The sequence below is a fragment of the Diplotaxodon limnothrissa genome, linkage group LG7 (genome assembly GCF_057381915.1).
Source record: "Diplotaxodon limnothrissa isolate DT_005_m linkage group LG7, D_limnothrissa_male_GT1.1, whole genome shotgun sequence".
Lineage (NCBI taxonomy): Eukaryota > Metazoa > Chordata > Actinopteri > Cichliformes > Cichlidae > Diplotaxodon > Diplotaxodon limnothrissa.
The window spans coordinates 59,991,644-60,010,555 of record NC_140602.1 but is presented as its reverse complement, the minus strand read 5'-3'; the positions used below and the strand labels follow the sequence as shown (position 1 = coordinate 60,010,555).

Sequence of the window (18,912 nt, the reverse complement as noted above, 5' to 3'; positions counted from 1 at the left end):
CGATTTTCTGCTGGCATATGAGGGCGTGGGAGCTATGTCAGATTGTTGTTCTTTTGGCTGCTCCCGTTAGGGGTCCCCAGAGCAGATGCCACCATCTTACCTTAGCATGTCTCATCAACCCTCTGCATGCTCTTCTTCACTACATGAAGAGTTATGTTTATGTCAAAAGCTGCATGTGAGAAAAAAGATAATCAGAAACAATGCATTTTAATTTCACAGGTGCGGGTATTCCTTGACACTTTTGCAAAAAGTCAAAAACATATGTGCATACAACTTAGCAAAAATGCATTTGTGGGTTGAGTAGCATAGTTGTGCCCATGAAAATGCCAAACTCTACCAATGCCAAACAGCTTATTCTGCTATTCACTCTTTTTCTTAACTTCTGGTAATCAGATGTCCTGATTAGTGCATGATTAGCATGGACCTTGTTACAGCGATCAGTTGGTATCTGCTCTAAGCATGTCATATTTGCATTTGGCAATGCATTTATTACTTTCTAGGCTGGACTATTATAATTAATTATTATCAGATTGTTTTGAAAATTCCTTAAAAAAACTTCAATTGATCCAAAACGTTTGCTTTTGGTTTGTTTTTATTGGACTCTTAAGTTGCGAGAGAAGGTACAAAATTGTTAAAATAACTCATCTAGTCATAATAACTTAGCACACACAGAGATGCAGTACCAGCTATTTTGAGTCACTTTTAGTGATCTGGTGGTCTGAAAATAGCTTTGGCTTGAATTATTGTAGTCACCACAGGACCCAAACCTGTTGCCGAAACCTGGCAACAGAGTCCTTTTGTAACTGGAGAAAGGTTAATGAAGAGTTAATGACTCCACATTGCAATTAAGTACAGTATCCAGGTGAATGAGTCATTAAAAAATTACCCTATTCAAGAGTTGTTATGATTTGGATAACTATCCATAGAAAGTAAATATGATTCTTGTAATAAACTATAAAAATGCTCTTATATGATGTTCAGTTGGGTAGTTAAACATACCCAACTGTGCAGTCTTGCCCTATGGATGTGACCTGTACACTGCTAAGTTGAACGTTACAGCTGTGACTCAGGGGTTGAGTCGGGTCATCCACCAATCAATCAATCCCTCACTCCTCCATTCAGCATGTTGAAGTAAGTGTCTTTGGGCAAATTGAACCCCAATGCTTTCATCATAATGATGTAGGAGTCTGCACGTGACAAGTACAGGGTGGGCCATTTATATGGATACACCGTAATAACATGGGAATGGTTGGTGATATTAAAGTCCTGTTTGTGGCACATTAGTATATGTGAGGGGGCAAACTCCTCAAGATGGGTGGTGACCATGGTGGCCATTTAGAAGTCGGCCATCTTGGATACAACTTTTGTTTTTTCAATAGGAAGAGGGCCATGTGACACATCAAACTTATTGGTAATGTCACAAGAAAAACAATGGTGTGCTCGGTTTCAACGTAACATTATTCTTTCATGAGTTATTTATAAGTTTCTGACCACATATAAAATGTGTTCAATGTGCTGCCCATTGTGTTGGATTGTCAATGCAGCCCTCTTCTCCCACGCTTCACACACTGATAGCAACACCGCAGGAGAAATGCCAGAACAGGCATCCAGTATCCGTAGTTTCAGGTGCTGCACATCTCGTATCTTCACACCATAGACAATTGCCTTCAGATGACCCCAAAGATAAAAGTCTAAGGGGGTCAGATCGGGAGACCTTGGGGGCCATTCAACTGGCCCACGATGACCAATCCACTTTCCAGGAAACTGTTCATCTAGGAATGCTCGGACCTGGCACCCGTAATGTGGTGGTGCACCATCTTGCTGGAAAAACTCAGGGAACGTGCCAGCTTCAGTGCATAAAGAGAGAACAATGTTCAAGAATCAGTGACAAAGTTGAAGTTGCACCAGGGCTGGATATTTCAACAAGACAACGACCCTTAACACTGTTCAAAATCAGGCAGAGGATCAAGTACAATGTTCTGGAATGGCCATCTCAGTTCCCAGACCTGAATATTATTGAAAAGCTATGGTGTGACTTAAAGCGGGCTGTCCATGCTGTGAAATCATCAAACCTGACTGAACTAATGTTTTGTAAAGACGAAAGGTCCAAAATACCTTCAACCAGAATCCAGACTCTCATTGGAAGCTATAGGAAGTGTTTGGAGGCATTATTTCTGCAAAAGGAGGATCTACTAAATATTGATATAATTTTTCTGTTGGGGTGCCCAAATGTATGCACCTACCTAATTTAGTTTAAGTAACTATTGCACACTTTCTGTAAATCCTAGAAGCTTCATTTCACTTCTCAAGTATCATTGTGTTCATCTACTATATGATATATTTAAATGAAATTGCTGATCCAAACAACCAATGATTTATGAAGGAAAATTATCAAGGGTGCCCAGACTTTTGCATACCACTGTATATGAAAGAACACCTAGAGAAGGAAGTTCAAGAGCTACATGTCTTAAACTAACAGGTCATCTTGATTTTAACAAATTTTATTTTTATCTATATGTGCCAAATCACAGTTATATACAAACTGTAATGGTTATAAAGCATAAAGACTAGGGCTGGGTATCGTTACTGATCTCCCGAATCGATTTGATCCACGATTTTATTCGATTCAATTTGAATCGGGAAATTTTGCCTCAGACAGTCAGAAATATTATAATTCTGATCACGTATCAGTACATATCCATATCTTTTATAAAAAGAAAGCTGAGACTTGCCAGACTTTATCAAAGGTGTAAACATCACAGCAGATGCCTTTGTGTCAGAGTAACTGAGGATAAAACACAGAAAAACATGAAGGCGACTTTCCTGGTCTGGGATTCTATTGCAGAATTTGACCTTAAAAATATTCTGCGGTAGATCAAAAACAAAAGAAAACCATTAATCAACATATGAACATTACCTGATGCTACTGAAGTGAAGCAGAGCAAAGTTACAGAGGTTGTATTAGGGACACAGCTAAGCATTTTGCATAATTTTAAAAAGTTTAAATTTGTTCAGTATTGAACAGCAGAAATGAGGCTTTCTTTTCGGAAGAAAGGAAAAGGAAAAAAAAACAGCGGCCGACAGCGCTATAAAGAACGGTAGACTTGTGCGTAATAAACAAGCGAATAATGCAGAAAACAGAGATTTTTAGATTGGAAGCTGTTCTTGAAGTACACAGAGAGAGAGTGAGAGCTGTGCATGAAGTGTGATTTTTATCGTGTTGGAAGCGAAACAGCAAAAGTAAGGAATTCATGACGATGTTTATGTGAAGCGTAGTTTGGATCTTCTTTTGCTGCTGGTTCAATCAATATTGTTTGGAGAGAGATAAAACCTGCAGCTTCAGAATCTAGCGCAAAAAGGACGTAAACACAAAGCGTGAACCCGCCGAAACATTAGAATCAGCGAGCTGTTGGCTTTCAGCCCCGACCATGTCCATGCCCGTGCCATCGGGTGAGAAAGGCGCCATCTCACTGATTCCGATCTGTCGGCGGGTCCGTGCTTTGTGTTTACATCTTTGTGCAGAATCTGTGTACCTGCTCTCATTTACTGTTTTAGCTGTTTGGTGGTTGTTGAAATTTTGTGAGGTTTAACCTGAGATTTTGGTGTTTCGGGCAAAATAAATTTATATTTAAAAATCGGTTCAGGATTTTAATGAATCGATATCACGTAGAGCTGGGCGATATGAGATTTTTTCATATCACGATATGTTTTTTTTCATTTCAGGCGATAACGATATCTATCACGATATGAGCCAAATAACTATATTTGTAAGATTTAAATGTGCCGTTGCTCACAAGTAAAATGTGAAATAATCAGCAGCTTGTTTTTATTTAAATATTTATTTCCCATAATAAGTTCAACAGGGTAGATGTACTTAAGGAACATGAGACTTTTTCAGATAAATAAAGGCAAATATTGCAAACTACACAAAAGGCAGCCGCTAAAGCGTTTAAGTTTCAAAATAGAACAAACGAAACAGACTAAATTGTCAATTCCACTTAGAAACAAAATATTAATTCTAAAAATAAATCTTAGTTTGTTTTACAGAAGAACAGACAAAATTGACTAACTTTTGTCAATATCAAATAAACTGAGAACTAAAAGGAAATTCTCAATCTCTCCTTGTTGTATAGCTGAGCTTTTCAAACAGTTTTAACAGTTACTTTAGTCTGACAAAAGCCGAATGACGAATTAGCGCTTCCAGTCAGAGACTGAGGCTACGTCCACACGTACACGGGTATTTTTGAAAACGGAGATTTTCCGTTTTCGTTTTAAAAAATAATCCTGTCCACACATAAAGGGAGAAATGAAGGAAAACGCTGCTATGAACATGCCAAAGCAGCAGGTGGCGCTAGATTCCTAACCGTGCAGAAATGTTGGCCAATCAGAAGTCTAGAAGCCTCGGTGGGAAAAAGTAAACAGAGCTGGGGCATAGAAGCAGAACCGAGTCGTATGTGTGGAGGGACAGTAACTGTGTATATGTAAGCATTTAAACACTGCAGAGAGTAGAATTAACAGTAACAGTATTGTAGAAATTCATTTCACCGAAACAATAACGTGGCGCACAGTGTGACGCATGCACCAGTTTATTGTATTTCCAGACTTGCTTTCGGCACAATTTACAGTGCACGCTACTCTATTTTTTGTCAGACTTGAAATAGCCGAAATACCTTCACACTACGGAACTTCTATGGCTCTTCCGTTCGACAATCTCTCCGGCATTGGAACCATCATCTGTTTTCTCTTCGGTCACGCTCGGTTGATTTTTCTAGTCGGCACACTCATTTCCTCCATTATGCGCTGGCTCCATTACCCGCTGGCTGCTTCCCAAACAAACACACGTGCGGCTTGGCACTTGTGCTTAGAGATGGCACGATACCACTTTTTTATGTCCGATACCGATACCGATATCATAAATTTGAATATCTGCCGATACCGATATGAATCCGATATAGTGTTTTTTAATCAACAAAACTGTTTTTTAAATATCTTGCTGCATTTTGTATAAGTTCATACTCAAGTTTAAAACAACAACTACACTAAAGCTATTCTGTTATACCTGTATGCAAAAAAAAAAAATTTCATAGTTCAGCAATACTGATCAATCTAATAAACTTAAACCTACACCATCCTCCCTATTCTGGTATTTTAAAGAGTACTTAGCATAAATATTAAGCAACCTAACTAATAGGGCTCCAACTCCCAGCAACAACAAAAATAAATAAATAAAAAATAGGGAACCACCCCTCACGCGCCACCTCATGATGCTTAATCGACGTAATCAACCTTAATTTGATGCAGTGTGAAAAAAAATGCACAGAAATCAATTATTTTTCAAGAAATATTAAATAGATTCAGCATCTTTCTTCAACAAAATTGCAGACTGCACAGATGGTACCTTCCCAAAGGAAAAAGTACTATAGCTTACTAGGGTATATTAGACTTAATAGTTACTATATACAGTAATTGACTTCTATTCATTTTACATCAAATTAAAACTTTGGGTGTCAGATAATTATTTATTAAAAGCTAGACATTTTAAATGAGAATAAGAAAGAAAAGTATGTCTTTGTGCCCCCTTTTCCCTGTTAATGCCCTATCGGCCCCCCTGGCTAAACTTTGCTAGATCCGCCCCTGCACAGTTACCAGCGTCAGCTACGTAGAAAAAGATCCTCGAGTAGAAAGTAACATTAAATACATTCTAACAACAGCTGATCAAGCTTAAACGTGCTGCTGTTGTTCAGCCGCTGGTTTCCTCTTTCTGGTGCAAAGTGGGCCAAAAGCAAACTAGAGACACGACTGGCGACAGAAAAGCCGATCAGCTGATCGTTAAGCAGTTTCATGATTGAAGTAGCAGCAAGAAGAGGCAGTCGCTCCATATATCGTTTGTTAAGCTTAACGCAGGAATGCTTTACAAACATTCAGAGATGGACTTACACACTTGCTTTACTTCTCTCGGGGATAACTTTGTCGGAGATGAAATGCCGGTTGCTAGCGAAGCTCCACATGCTATCCAGATCACCGACAGGTCCTGCATGCCACAGCCGCTCTATCACGTGATGCATACTGCTCCGACGTGCTAACGTTCTGAGGTGAGTTACGGCGTGTTGCAAGTTTTGTGAGGTGCTTTCGTGATATTTAATGGATCGGATTACATTTTTTATTTTTCTCCGATATCCGATCCAGTAATTTAGGTCAGTATCGGACCGATACCGATACGTAATATCGGATCGGTCCATCGCTACTTGTGCTGTATGTAACAAGTCACGCGACGTGACGCTGCGGCTGTGATTGGTTCGGCTCTGCGCTACTTGATTTAGATTGGCTGACCTTTTTTTTTTTTTTTTTTTTTTTTTTTTAAGAGGACAAGAGCGGCGAGGTCTATCGCGATAGCTTAATTTCTCTATCGAGTAAAAGTTATATCGCGATACATATCGTTATCGTTCTATCGCCCAGCTCTAATATCACGTTATCCAAGCTAGAATCGATTTTAATCCCTAAGTCGATAATCAAAACCCACCCCTAATAAAGACCATCCTGTGACCATGTAGTAATACAATAATTCATATAAGTAAAGACCAAGAAATGCATGTACATTTTAGCTGCATAAACAGACATCTTATTTCATATGTATGTACATTCAATTCAGTTTCATACAACCAAATCACAACAACAGTTGCCTGACACTTTATATTAAGATAAAGACCCTACAATAATACAGAGAAAACCCAACAACCAGATGATCCCCTATGAAGAAGCACTTTGGTGAAATGGAGAAAGAAAAATCTTGTAGCTGGTAGAAACCTGTGGCAGAACCGGCCTCAAGGAGGTGCAGCCATCTGCCGTGACCGGTTCAGAGTGAGGGGAGAAGAAAAAAAACAAACACTGTGGAAAAGAGTCAGAGATTAATAGTGATTAAGATTAATAACAAAGATTAATGGTTAAATGCAGGGAGGGGTATAAACACATATTGAGTGAAGAAGAAACACTCAGTGCATCATGGGAATAGCCTAGACCTATTGCAGTGTAACTAAGGGAGGATTCAGGCTCTCCTGATCCAGCCATAACTATATGCTTTATTAAAAAGCAAAATTTTAAACCTAATCTTAAAAGTAGCAAGGGTGTCTGTGTCTTAAATCCAAGTAGAATCTGGTTCCACAGGGCCTGGGAGCTAAAGGCTCTGCCTCCGTTCTACTTTTAAATACCACAAGTAAGTCAGCAGTCTGACAGCGAAGTGCTCTAATGGTTTGATATGCTACTATGAGGTCATTAAGATAACATGGCCTGATTATTCAAGACCTTGTGGTGGGAGTATTTTAAATTTGGATTTAAATTCTGGATTTAACAGGAAGCTAAGCCAGAAGCAGATATAGGAGAAAAATACTCTCTCTTTCTAGTCCCCGTCATAACTCTTGCTGCAGCATTTTGAATTAACTGAAGGAGGTAGTTCAACCTAGAAGTAATAAATGCATTAACTAGTTTTTCGTGCTTACACTTTATCCCAGTTTCTGCGTATTATGACTGGAGTTTTTTGGGTTTTTTTTAATGTTTTAAGCAGATGTACCATGATTTTAAATAAGTCATTTCAACTATTCTTTGTTGCAGAGGTGGGTAGGTGTGATGCAAACATGGAGGTGCAGAACAACAACCAGCCCACCTTAGACAAACACAATAATCTCTACAAGATACCAAGCCAGGAAAATCAGGTAGGTAGTAGTAGTAGTATTGACCCAAAAAATAGTATTGGCCTTTTTTCTTTTTCTTTTTTTTTTTTTTGCCAAAAGAAGAGCATTACATGTTCCAAAATGTATAGTGTCTATATGACATTGTAAGTTAAAGCACTGTACAAGATAATTTTAGACATTGTGACTAACAGAGTGTAATGTTCTTCTTCTATTAGCATGTGGTAGTTGATGATAACTACCATCAACATATTCAAAATGTTCTGTCTGTATTAGCCTTAGACTTTGAAACAACACATAGTATTGAGAGATATGTTAAAATCACTAAGCTGAAAGAAAAAAATGACATCTATTGAGTTATAATATACTGCTTTGTTTTACTGCTGATGGTGTTTTCTTGTTCAGAAAAATGTTCCAAGCTATAATTACTGCTGCACAATGGCAAACTTCCACATTGAGAAGAAGATCGGTCAGGGTCAGTTCAGTGAGGTCTATAAAGCAACATATCTGCTTGATGGACAGCTGGTGGCACTCAAGAAGGTCCAGGTACAGCTCTTTGTACTTAGTCGCAATACATGTGGTGTTAGATCTCACTGCAGTGCAATGTCATTTCCTGTTTATGTTTATTATAGTGGAAATTGGTGTTTTGCAAGTTAATGTGTTTAACTTGATTACTTAAAGTATTTTATTTTACAAAGTAAACTGTACACGCCTTATCAAATACATTCTTCTGCTTAATCATCTGCAACTTGTAGGCATAATGTTAATTTATTTTAGTCTTTGCTAGCTTAGCTTTAACCACTGTTTAAACACTGGTAGCATAGTTGTTTACATGAATGTGTCAAATATTAAGTGAATTTCAGCCTCCTTTAGTGCTAATAATACTAGTAAAACCAAGATGCATGAAGCTGAATTCAGTTCTGCTGTGTTACCAGTATAATACCAGTATTCCTCAGGAGTAGAAGTATGTTGGGCTTAGCTTTAAACCTGCAGGGTGAGGATTGAGTGAGGCGACTAGTGGCAGCTATCACATTTGCACCGAACACAAACTAAAAAAAGTAAAATTCAGACAAAACAAGGAACACATTGCTTGAATTACATTAACACTGTATTTCATCTTCCACTGACTGATGTTTATTTCCCTCAGGAGCCTAAGATACCTGAGCTCTTGATCTTCCTTCTGTTTAATAAACCAATTAGAGTATAGTTATAGTAATCCATATGAGATCTTTCATGAGATCTTTCTGTCTGCTCCCACGCTACCCAAATGTTCTCCATTATAGTGTTTATTCAAACTCAAAACTCCCTAGACCTGTATAGAGTTAAGTATTTTAATATTTCACTGCACAGAAAGACTTCATCTTCTGTGTTCTCATTCTGAAACATGAGTTTTGTGGAAAACAAACCATCTTTACTTGTTAATAACAATGGTAAATGAGGAAAGCTGTGCCTTTGGCATTCACCCACTCATAACTGTTTATTAATTGACACATTATTCTACCGTGAGAAAGAGGTAGACATGCACATCTACGGAAGATCTCAGAAATAATTATAATTTAATAAAGATAGTCTGACAAAGAAGATGGAGATGGTTTTATGATCTATTAATAAAGTCAAACTAAGATTTGATCATGTAATCAGTTATAATGACTAATGCATGTAATCTTGTTACTGTGGATATATGCTAATCGAAACAGCAGCAACTCAGTGGTGCTGAAAGGTATATACAGGTCTTATACTGACATGCGCTCCCATCCAGACATCATCTTAAGGGAAGGTCTTGCATATTTCAGCAAGATAATGCTAAACCGCATACTACATCTATTTAAACAGCATGACTTTGTAGAGAAGATGTTAACTCATTCACTGCCAGCCATTTCCAAATCAGGTAACTCCCCACTGCCAGGGTTTTTGAGCATTTTTACTCATTTTTGAAGAGCCACAGAAAACTGTGTGTTATGATCATATAAATGCTGAACCTACCAAAATGAAGAACAGACTCTCTTCTTTCATCCAAAAAAAAAAAAGCTTGTTTCTACCATTTTCCATTCTTTAGTAATCAGCTGTAGAAGAGAGGTGGGTTCCACCAAAAATGCCTGTTTTGACCAAAAAAAGGGAGAAAACGAGCTTTTTGTGAAAAATACATTTCAAGCAGAAAAGTGCCTTTGACACTAATATTTCTTGCTTTGTGACACCTCTAACATATACCGGTAAAATAGTTTTTCACTTCTATAAAACAGAAATAACACTGAGAAAGGTTATGTTTTATCAAAACAATTTATTTACAAATATATGAAAAAATAAACTTCACTGACAAGCTGCCCGAGGTTGTATTCTAGCCCCTCCCATTGAAAAACGTAATTGACGTCTATAGACGTCAATGGCAGTGAATGAGTTAAGTGCTGAACTGATGTGCCTGCAGTCCAGACCTTTTACCAGTTGAAAGCATTTGACTTATTAGGAAACAAAACAAATGTGACAAAGAATACTTGGGACCTTTAAGCAGCTAGAATCCCGTACTAGACAAGAATGGCACAACATTCCTCTCCATCAACTGGTCTCTTCAGTTCCTACATTTTTATTCACTGTTGTTAAAAAATGCGGGATGGTACACAGTGGTAAACATGACCTTGCCCCAACTTTTTTTTTTAGACCTGTTGCTGCCATCAAATTAAAAAATTAGACAATCTTTTTTGTAAAATTGTTCATTTTATCACTTTAAACATTTGGTATTGTTTTATGTGTTCTGTTGTGAATAAAACGTGGGTTTATGACATTTACGAATTGTTACGTTCTGTGAGGCTGTGGGAGTGTGTGGGTGGGGTGTTTGCCCACTCTCCCCGCCTCCACCCCTCTTGCCGCTCCTACCCCTCTCTGTCTCTCTCACTCTCCTCTCTCCCCAGGACACAGCTGCTGCTGATTAGCCTCGTTTGCCACCTGACTCCAGTCAGCAATCATCCTCTGAGGCTATTTAAACTGGGGATGAGCTGAGAGCAGGGTGGCTTTTTCCTCAGTGGCTCTACGCGGTTCTGTGCTAGATTTTGGACAGACAGCCTCTTTCTGACCAGTGAGCAGATGGGCTTGTGGGCCCTGAGAGTGTCTCCCCGTGGTGGGGAGTAGGGTAGGAAGTGTGGGAAGTGCCTCCTTTTTTATTGTGTTTGTTTGGTAGTCTTCCTGCCTTTCATGGCTGCGAGCATTTTCTTTGTTTCTTTGGCGTTGTTGGTAAGACGGCGTTGCCGGCCCTTTAAGTTAATGTTAATGTCGTTTGTAATCCACCTGTACCATTTCGTAATAAAGTTCTATTAATACAGAACAACTCTGTCTGTTTTCCTTTTCATTCTGATTCCGGACTCATTTGTTACTGGTCCCCTCACTCACATGCCTAGACCCCTTCGGGGGGAACGTAACAATGTGGGGGCTCGTCCAGGATATGAATGGAAGGAAAATTGAGTTTTTGTGAGTTGTTTGCCGGTGGCCTGGTTAGTTGTATTGTATCGGCTGCGCTCCCTCTCCAGTTAGCAAAAGGGGAGTGTCTAGCTGAGCGTAAGCTCCTCCTTCAGGCACTCATTTTTTATTTTTCCTTTATTATTTTCGGAGTAATCCCGGGTGGGGATTAGTTCCCTGTCGGGGGTAGGCTTGTCGGTGCTTTGTGCACTTGATGCTTAGCCTTTAAAGTTGCCTCGAGCCTGGTACACCCCAGAAGCTAACTAGGCTAAGATTTTAGTAGGCAGGTCTGGGGAGAGGGTCGGCGGTACTTTTATTTATTGGTTAACCTCTGGCCACACTTTTCCCGCCTGTTTTCTCATTTGTGTATTGGAGGTGGTGCTTCTTTGTTGTTATTGTTAGCCTCAGGTAGTTTTTTGTTTTTAGAGTTGATGGCTACCTTTGATATTGCCGTGTTTAAGAAAAACCCCTCGCTTGTCCAACTGGACGCCTGTAGGAAGAGGGATTTGCATGAGGTGGCATCAGGTTATAGCATTTCTGTTTCCACAGCTCTGCGTAAGGCTGAGCTGAAAGCTGCTCTTGTGTCTGGCTTGGTGGAGAAAGGGATAGTGGCCTTGCCAGTATCTGCCAGTCCACTTGAGCATGGGGCAGCGTCTCAGCCTGTTCCGCAGGCGTCAGCTCAAGCTGTAGGTCCATTGGTGTCGACACCTGTTGATCAGGGGCTGCCTGAGGACAAACCCATGACATTGCCTCGCTTCGAACCCCTCTCCATTGAATCAAGTGAAGGCTCGAAGCAGGATGCTAAGCTCCGTGTACGCCTGGCTCGTCTCCAGTTAGAAAAGGAGGACCGTGAGAGGGAGTTCCAGCTAAAGAAAGAGCTGGAGCTTAGGCGTTTAGACGCAGAGCTTGCTAGAGCCAGAGAGGTCGAATTGAGGAAGGTGGAGGTGGAGGCAGAGACAGCTGTGAGGTTGCGACAGCTGGAACTCCGGCAGGTTTCCCTTCCTCCGACTGCCTCCATTCGTCAGGCAGACACCCCGTTTGACGTAGGGAAAAACAGTCGTCTGGTTCCGATGTTCCGTGACACTGAGGTCGACAGCTACTTCGAGTCGTTTGAACGAATAGCCACGGCCTTGCACTGGCCACGGGATTCATGGGCCATTTTGCTCCAATGTAAGCTGGCGGGTAAGGCTCAAGAAGTTTGTTCCTCGTTGTCAGCTGAGGACAGCTTGGACTATGACAAGCTGAAAAGGGCTATCCTGCTGGCCTATGAGCTGGTCCCAGAAGCCTATAGGCAGCGTTTCCGGGGGTTGAGAAGAGGTCAGGGTCAGTCCTATCTTGATTTCACCAGGGAAAAAGGTGTTCTTTTCGATCGGTGGTGTGCGGCCTGCAAAGCCACTGACCTGGCTTCGATCCGGGAACTAATGCTCATAGAGGAATTTAAGAACTGCATTGCTGAGCGCATCGCGGTATATATTAATGAACAGAAGATTTCCTCGCTACAGCAGGCTGCGACGCTGGCTGATGAGTTCGCGCTCGTCCATAAAACCAGTGTCAGTAGGTATGACCGGCGCGATGCCCCAGTGAAGGCTAGCGAGGTGCCAGTTGCACAGCACCCAAAGAGTGAGGTACTTGTGTTTCGTCCCAAGGCAGACCGAAAGTGTTTTTTCTGTTTTAAGTCTGGCCACCTGATCGCAGATTGTGAAGCTTACACACATTCCCAGATCTCTGATGTTGAACTTCTACAACTGTGCCATCAGCAGCGTTCTGACGTATGGATTTCTAGTGTGGTTCCCCAGCTGCACCAAGGCCGATCAGCAAGCACTCCAGCGGGTGGTGAAAGAAGCTGGCAGAATTATTGGAACAAGTCTGCCAGAGATCAATAATATCTTCCCCACTCGCTGTCTGAGGAGGGTGCACAGTATCCTGCGGGACCAACATCACCCTGCGCGCCACCTTTTCCATCTGCTGCCCTCAGGGAGAAGGTACAGGTCTATACAGGCCAGAACATCCAGACTGGCCAACAGCCTGTATCCACAGGCTGTGAGGCTCCTGAACTCTCTGCCCCCCTCTCACGGACAATAACCATATCCAACTTCTTAATAGCAATGAACTGGTCTGCATTGGTGCATCATATCTTTATTCTCTTCCCCCTCCTGCCCCCCCCCCCCTCTTTCTTAAATAGATAACTATCATATCTGATATCATATCTCACAGTACAATAATATTGAATGGGTTGCATTGTTGTATTTTGTCATGTTTCTCAGGTCTTTGTCTGAATTTCTACGAACATTATTGCTAAGGATTGTTTTATTGCATTGGAGTCACACTGGGTTAAATATGTACACTTCGGTTTTAAGGGGTATTTATTATTTTCTTCTTTTTTTTTGGGTTGTATGGAAGCCCCAAACGCAATTTCATTGTTCTTGACAATGACAATAAATAAATAAATACTAAAATACTAAATACTTACAGACGGAAACAATCAGTCTCGTCTTCACGTAAACCAAAAGGGGTTGGGCTGATTAAAACCATGCCTCCTGTCAGTAGGCCCCCTTCCCCTGAGACCCCGGATGAGTGTTTTAAGCCCTTCATTTTTAAGGGGATAGTTTCGCTTTCTGGTAAGACCGAGGATAAGCGTGAAGTGACCATTCTGCGTGATACTGGTGGCTCACAGTCCCTCATACTAGCTAGTGTGCTTGAATTTAATGAGAAGTCTGACTGTGACTCTAGCATCATTGTAAGAGGTGTTGGGATGAGTTTTGTGCCTGCTCCCCTCCATCGTATCTGGGTACAGAGTGAGCTGGTGAGTGGTTTCTTCTCAGTGGGTGTGCGGCCTTCTCTCCCGATTAATGGGGTGGATTTTATAATGGGAAATGATATCGCGGGTGGGAAAGTTTACCCTACCCCTGAGGTGACCAACAATCCTGTGTTAGATGCCCTCAGCCTGTAGCACCCGGATGTGTTCCCGGTGAGCGTTCTGACTCGTTCACGTGCCCAGCAACAAGGTGGGGGGGTTGATTTGTCAGAATCAGTGATCGGCTCTATTCTAGAGAAGGATGTGATGCCCTGCACCGATGAGGGAGATAATGGAGCCTTAGAGTTAGCTCACAGTGTGGTTGAGCCAGCTCCTGTGTCTGGAGCTCCTTTTCTGCTCACCCGGGAAGCACTTGTGAAGGCTCAGAAAGAAGACCCTTCATTAGTTCAGTGTTTTACCGCAGCAGCTCAGGATAAGGGAGGTGAGGGGAGCAAGAGGCAGACATTTTTCGTTTGGGAAGGTTTATTGATGCGCAAGTGGACCCCAAGGCCTGGAGAAGACTGGAGCGTAGTGCGGCAGTTGGTGGTTCCGACCAGTCTGCGGTGGCATGTGCTGCAGTTAGCACATGATCACGCATGGTCAGGTCATTTGGGTGTCACTAAAACATATGACCGTATACTGCAGCATTTCTTTTGGCCGGCAATGAAAGCAGATGTAGTGCAGTTTTGTAACACCTGTCACACTTGCCAGCTTGTGGGTAAACCGAACCAGGCGGTGCCCCCCGCCCCCCTACGTCCTATCCCTGCTGTCGGTGAACCTTTTGAGCATATCCTGGTAGACTGTGTTGGCCCCTTACCAAAGACGCGGGCAGGGAATCAGTTCTTGTTAACCATAATGTGTGTGTCCACTCGATACCCAGAGGCGATTCCTCTGCGGAAAATCACGACAGCAAGCATTACCAAAGCACTAGTCAAATTCTTTACCACCTTTGGCCTCCCGAAAACCGTGCAGACAGATCAGGGTACCAATTTCATGTCCAGGGATTTTAATCTGACTCTACGGTCCTTTGGAGTTTCTCATTCTGTGTCTAGTGCTTATCACCCAGAGTCACAAGGTGCACTGGAGCGGTGGCATCAAACTCTCAAGGCGATGTTGAGTAAGTATTGCCACGACACCGGAAAAAGCTGGGATGAAGGGGTCCCTTTTGTATTGTTCGCTATACGTGATGCGAAGCAGGAGTCTTTGGGGTTCAGCCCAGCTACCCTGGTGTTTGGACATGACATGCGGGGTCCGCTAAAGTTGCTGAAGGAGAGTTTTCTCAGTGGTTGTGTGCCTAAAACTACTGTGGTGGAGTTTGTAAAAACATGCAAGGACAGGTGGCAACGGGCTACTTTGTTAGCAAAAGAGGCTCTCTGTGTATCCCAGGCAAACATGAAAAAACGATGTGATCAAAAAGCAGTGGAAAGACAGTTCCAGCCTGGGGACAAAGTTCTTGTGTTGTTGCCCGTGCCCAGTTCTGCCCTCATGGCTCGTTTCTCAGGCCCCTATGTGATAGTGAAAAAAGTGTCTGACACCAACTATATTCTCAACACCCCAGAACGCAGAAGGAAGACTCGCCTATGCCATGTCAACATGTTGAAACCATACCATACCAGAGACACCAGCATGACAGAATCATCAGACACTGCTGGGACGGCTGTCCCCGGTTCAGTCCCTGTTGCCCTGCTAAGTGTTGAAGTTAAGGGTGATGATGATCTGGGTACCCTTTCTGAGGGACAGCAATGTGGGCGGTTGTCAAATTCTGTTTTTTTAGCTAAGGCCGAGGCCAACCTATCTCACCTTCCTCCGTCCCAGTGTAAAGAGGTACTTGACTTGCTGCACTCCTACCTGTCTCTTTTTAGTGACGTACCCTCGCGTACCCACGTTTGTGAGCATGACATTGACGTTGGAGACGCAGTCCCAATCAAGCAGCATGCATATCGTTGCCCCTTCGCCAAACGTGAGGTCATGAAAGAAGAAGTTGAGTACTTAGTAGAAAACGGCTTGGCACAACCTAGTTGTAGCCCCTGGAGCTCCCCATGTCTACTAACACCTAAGTCTGATGGCACACCCCGTTTCTGCACAGATTATCGGAAGGTAAACGCTGTAACGGTCTCTGACTCTTTTCCGCTTCCTCGTATGGAAGACTGCATTGACAGCATCGGCCCTGCCAAATTCATCACCAAACTCGATCTCCTTAAAGGCTACTGGCAGGTGCCTCTCACTCCCAGAGCTTCAGAGATTTCTGCATTTGTCACCCCTGACCACTTCATGCAATACACAGTAATGGCCTTTGGCATGAAAAATGCCCCAGCTACTTTTCAACGACTGATGCAGTTGGTGTTGGGAGATGTGCCCCAGTGCAATGTGTATCTAGATGACGTGGTGCTATACACAGACACATGGGCAGATCATATGTCCCTTCTGAGGACAGTGTTTCAGCGGCTAGCCGAGGCCTCGTTGACCCTCAATCTCGCTAAGTGTGAGTTTGGTAAGGCAACCGTCACTTACCTAGGTAAGCAGGTGGGGTTTGGGCAGGTCCGCCCAGTGGAGGCGAAGGTTGCTGCAATCCTGGACTACCCGAGTCCAGCCACCAGACGGGAACTAAGGCGGTTCCTAGGGATGACCGGATATTACCGGTGTTTCTGTAAGAACTTTTCTGTGGTCGTGACCCCGCTAACCAAACTGTGTAGCCCAAAGGTGCCTTTTGAATGGTCAGTTGAATGCCAGCATGCCTTTGAGTCGGCAAAATCTCTTCTGTGCAGCACCCCTGTATTGGCAGCTCCAAACTTCTCTCGCCCCTTTAAGCTAGAGGTCGATGCCAGTGCCACCGGAGCCGGGGCAGTCCTGCTGCAGGATGATGAGGAAGGTGTGTGCCATCCGGTCTGTTATTTCTCTGCAAAGTTCAAACCCCATCAACTGAACTACTCTACCATAGAGAAGGAAGCCTTAGCTCTGCTTCTAGCTCTGCAGCACTTTGAAGTGTATGTGGGCTCCAGCGCTTCCCCGGTGACCGTGTACACAGACCACAACCCCCTCGTTTTTCTGAACCGGATGTACAATCACAACCAGCGACTGATGCGCTGGGCACTCCTGGCCCAGGATTACAATCTGATGATCATACACAAGAAAGGTACTGACAATATAGTGGCTGATGCACTCTCACGCAGCTCGCAATAGGGTGTTGTTGTTGTTGTTGTTGTTGTTGTTGTTGTTGTTGCTGTTGTTGTTGTTTTGGTAGGGCTTCAATGTAAGGGGGGGGGGGGGGGGGGGAATGTTACGTTCTGTGAGGCTGTGGGAGTGTGTGGGTGGGGTGTTTGCCCACTCTCCCCGCCTCCACCCCTCTTGCCGCTCCTACCCCTCTCTGTCTCTCTCACTCTCCTCTCTCCCCAGGACACAGCTGCTGCTGATTAGCCTCGTTTGCCACCTGACTCCAGTCAGCAATCATCCTCTGAGGCTATTTAAACTGGGGATGAGCTGTGAGCAGGGTGGCTTTTTCCTCGGTGGCTCTACGCGGTTCTGTGCTAGATTTTGGACAGACAGCCTCTTTCTGACCAGTGAGCAGACGGGCTTGTGGGCCCTGAGAGTGTCTCCCCGTGGTGGGGAGTAGGGTAGGAAGTGTGGGAAGTGCCTCCTTTTTTATTGTGTTTGTTTGGTAGTCTTCCTGCCTTTCGTGGCTGCGAGCGTTTTCTTTGTTTCTTTGGCGTTGTTGGTAAGACGGCGTTGCCGGCCCTTTAAGTTAATGTTAATGTCGTTTGTAATCCACCTGTACCATTTCGTAATAAAGTTCTATTAATACAGAACAACTCTGTCTGTTTTCCTTTTCATTCTGATTCCGGACTCATTTGTTACTGGTCCCCTCACTCACATGCCTAGACCCCTTCGGGGGGAACGTAACACGAATCATTTCATTATGTTTTATTTACATTTACATATCTTTTCCAAATTTTGGGGAATTGGGACTGTATTTCCTGACGTGGTTATTTCTTAAAACATTTAATTTTACAATAATGGACTACACAGCACTAGGGGTGAGTTTCAGTACACTAGATATCTATCTGAAAGAACTATAACTAAATGTAAGACAGTGATTCCTCCATTGTTGTTTTCTTAAGCGTCATGAGCCAACACAATGTGGAAGAGCTATCAGAACTTTACTCAAACAGAAGCTGATTATCGTGTCAATAGTGTCACAGTCTCAATATAATACAGCCTTAATAATTACTGATGGTTTATTTAGATTGTTTCTCTTCTATTGACTGCTTTTAGCGGACTTGAGTAATTAATTTTTCCAAATCGTCTTTTCTTCCCTCACCACTAAACTGCTTGTTGAAGATTTGCAGGAGGTCTCTTTCAGTTAAAATGAAGTTCTTTCTTTCCACATTTGCTCACAATATATCTTTGCAGATCTTCGAGATGATGGATGCTAAGGCTCGTCAGGACTGCATCAAAGAGATTGATTTACTGAAGGTAAAGTCTGTCAAAGCAAATTATACTCTGGTTGATAATAAGTGAATGAGTGCGAAATTGGGTGGCGGTTACTCAGGAGAAAGACCTCGGACCGGTACTGGTCCGTGAGTTGTTTGGTACCGTTTTGAGGCTCAGGTGTGAAATGTATAGTTTTCAGGGTTTTCATCGGTTTTCAGCGTTATTTTGTTATCGTTTTTATCGTTTACTCTGTTTTCCTGGGTCTTTTCACGTGTGTTATGATTTTCTTTTTTTCGGTACCGGCACTAGTTTTATTTTGTTGTATTTATCCGCGACACCTTAAAGGCCGGTCCATGAAAATATTGTCGGGCATAAACCGGTCCATGGCACAAAAAAGGTTGGGGACCGCTGTGTTAGATAGAAAGTACTTAAGGATACTGTGTTACTAAACCGTGATTTTGTTTGTGAGAGTGTCTAATGACAATGACGTACGAACGTGCGATGTCCATGGTAGCAACACACGTTTAGATCAACAATGGATAATATGGAGTGTGGGAGAGAGTA

General features: G+C 42.6%; 1 protein-coding gene across 2 annotated transcripts in view; it reads left to right on the top strand.

Moving 5' to 3' along the window:
* nek6 (NIMA-related kinase 6) overlaps nt 1-18,912 on the top strand; it is a 31,954-nt gene that overhangs the window by 4,814 nt on the left and 8,228 nt on the right. Inside the window, exons 2-4 of one of the 2 annotated variants that reach the window (XM_085360079.1) lie at nt 7,606-7,706; nt 8,088-8,228; nt 18,328-18,390. In XM_085360079.1, the coding sequence (XP_085216205.1) occupies nt 7,606-7,706; nt 8,088-8,228; nt 18,328-18,390 (305 nt within the window). The remainder of the gene's footprint in view (nt 1-7,605; nt 7,707-8,087; nt 8,229-18,327; nt 18,391-18,912) is intronic. The other variant, XM_085360080.1, reaches the window with a different exon arrangement.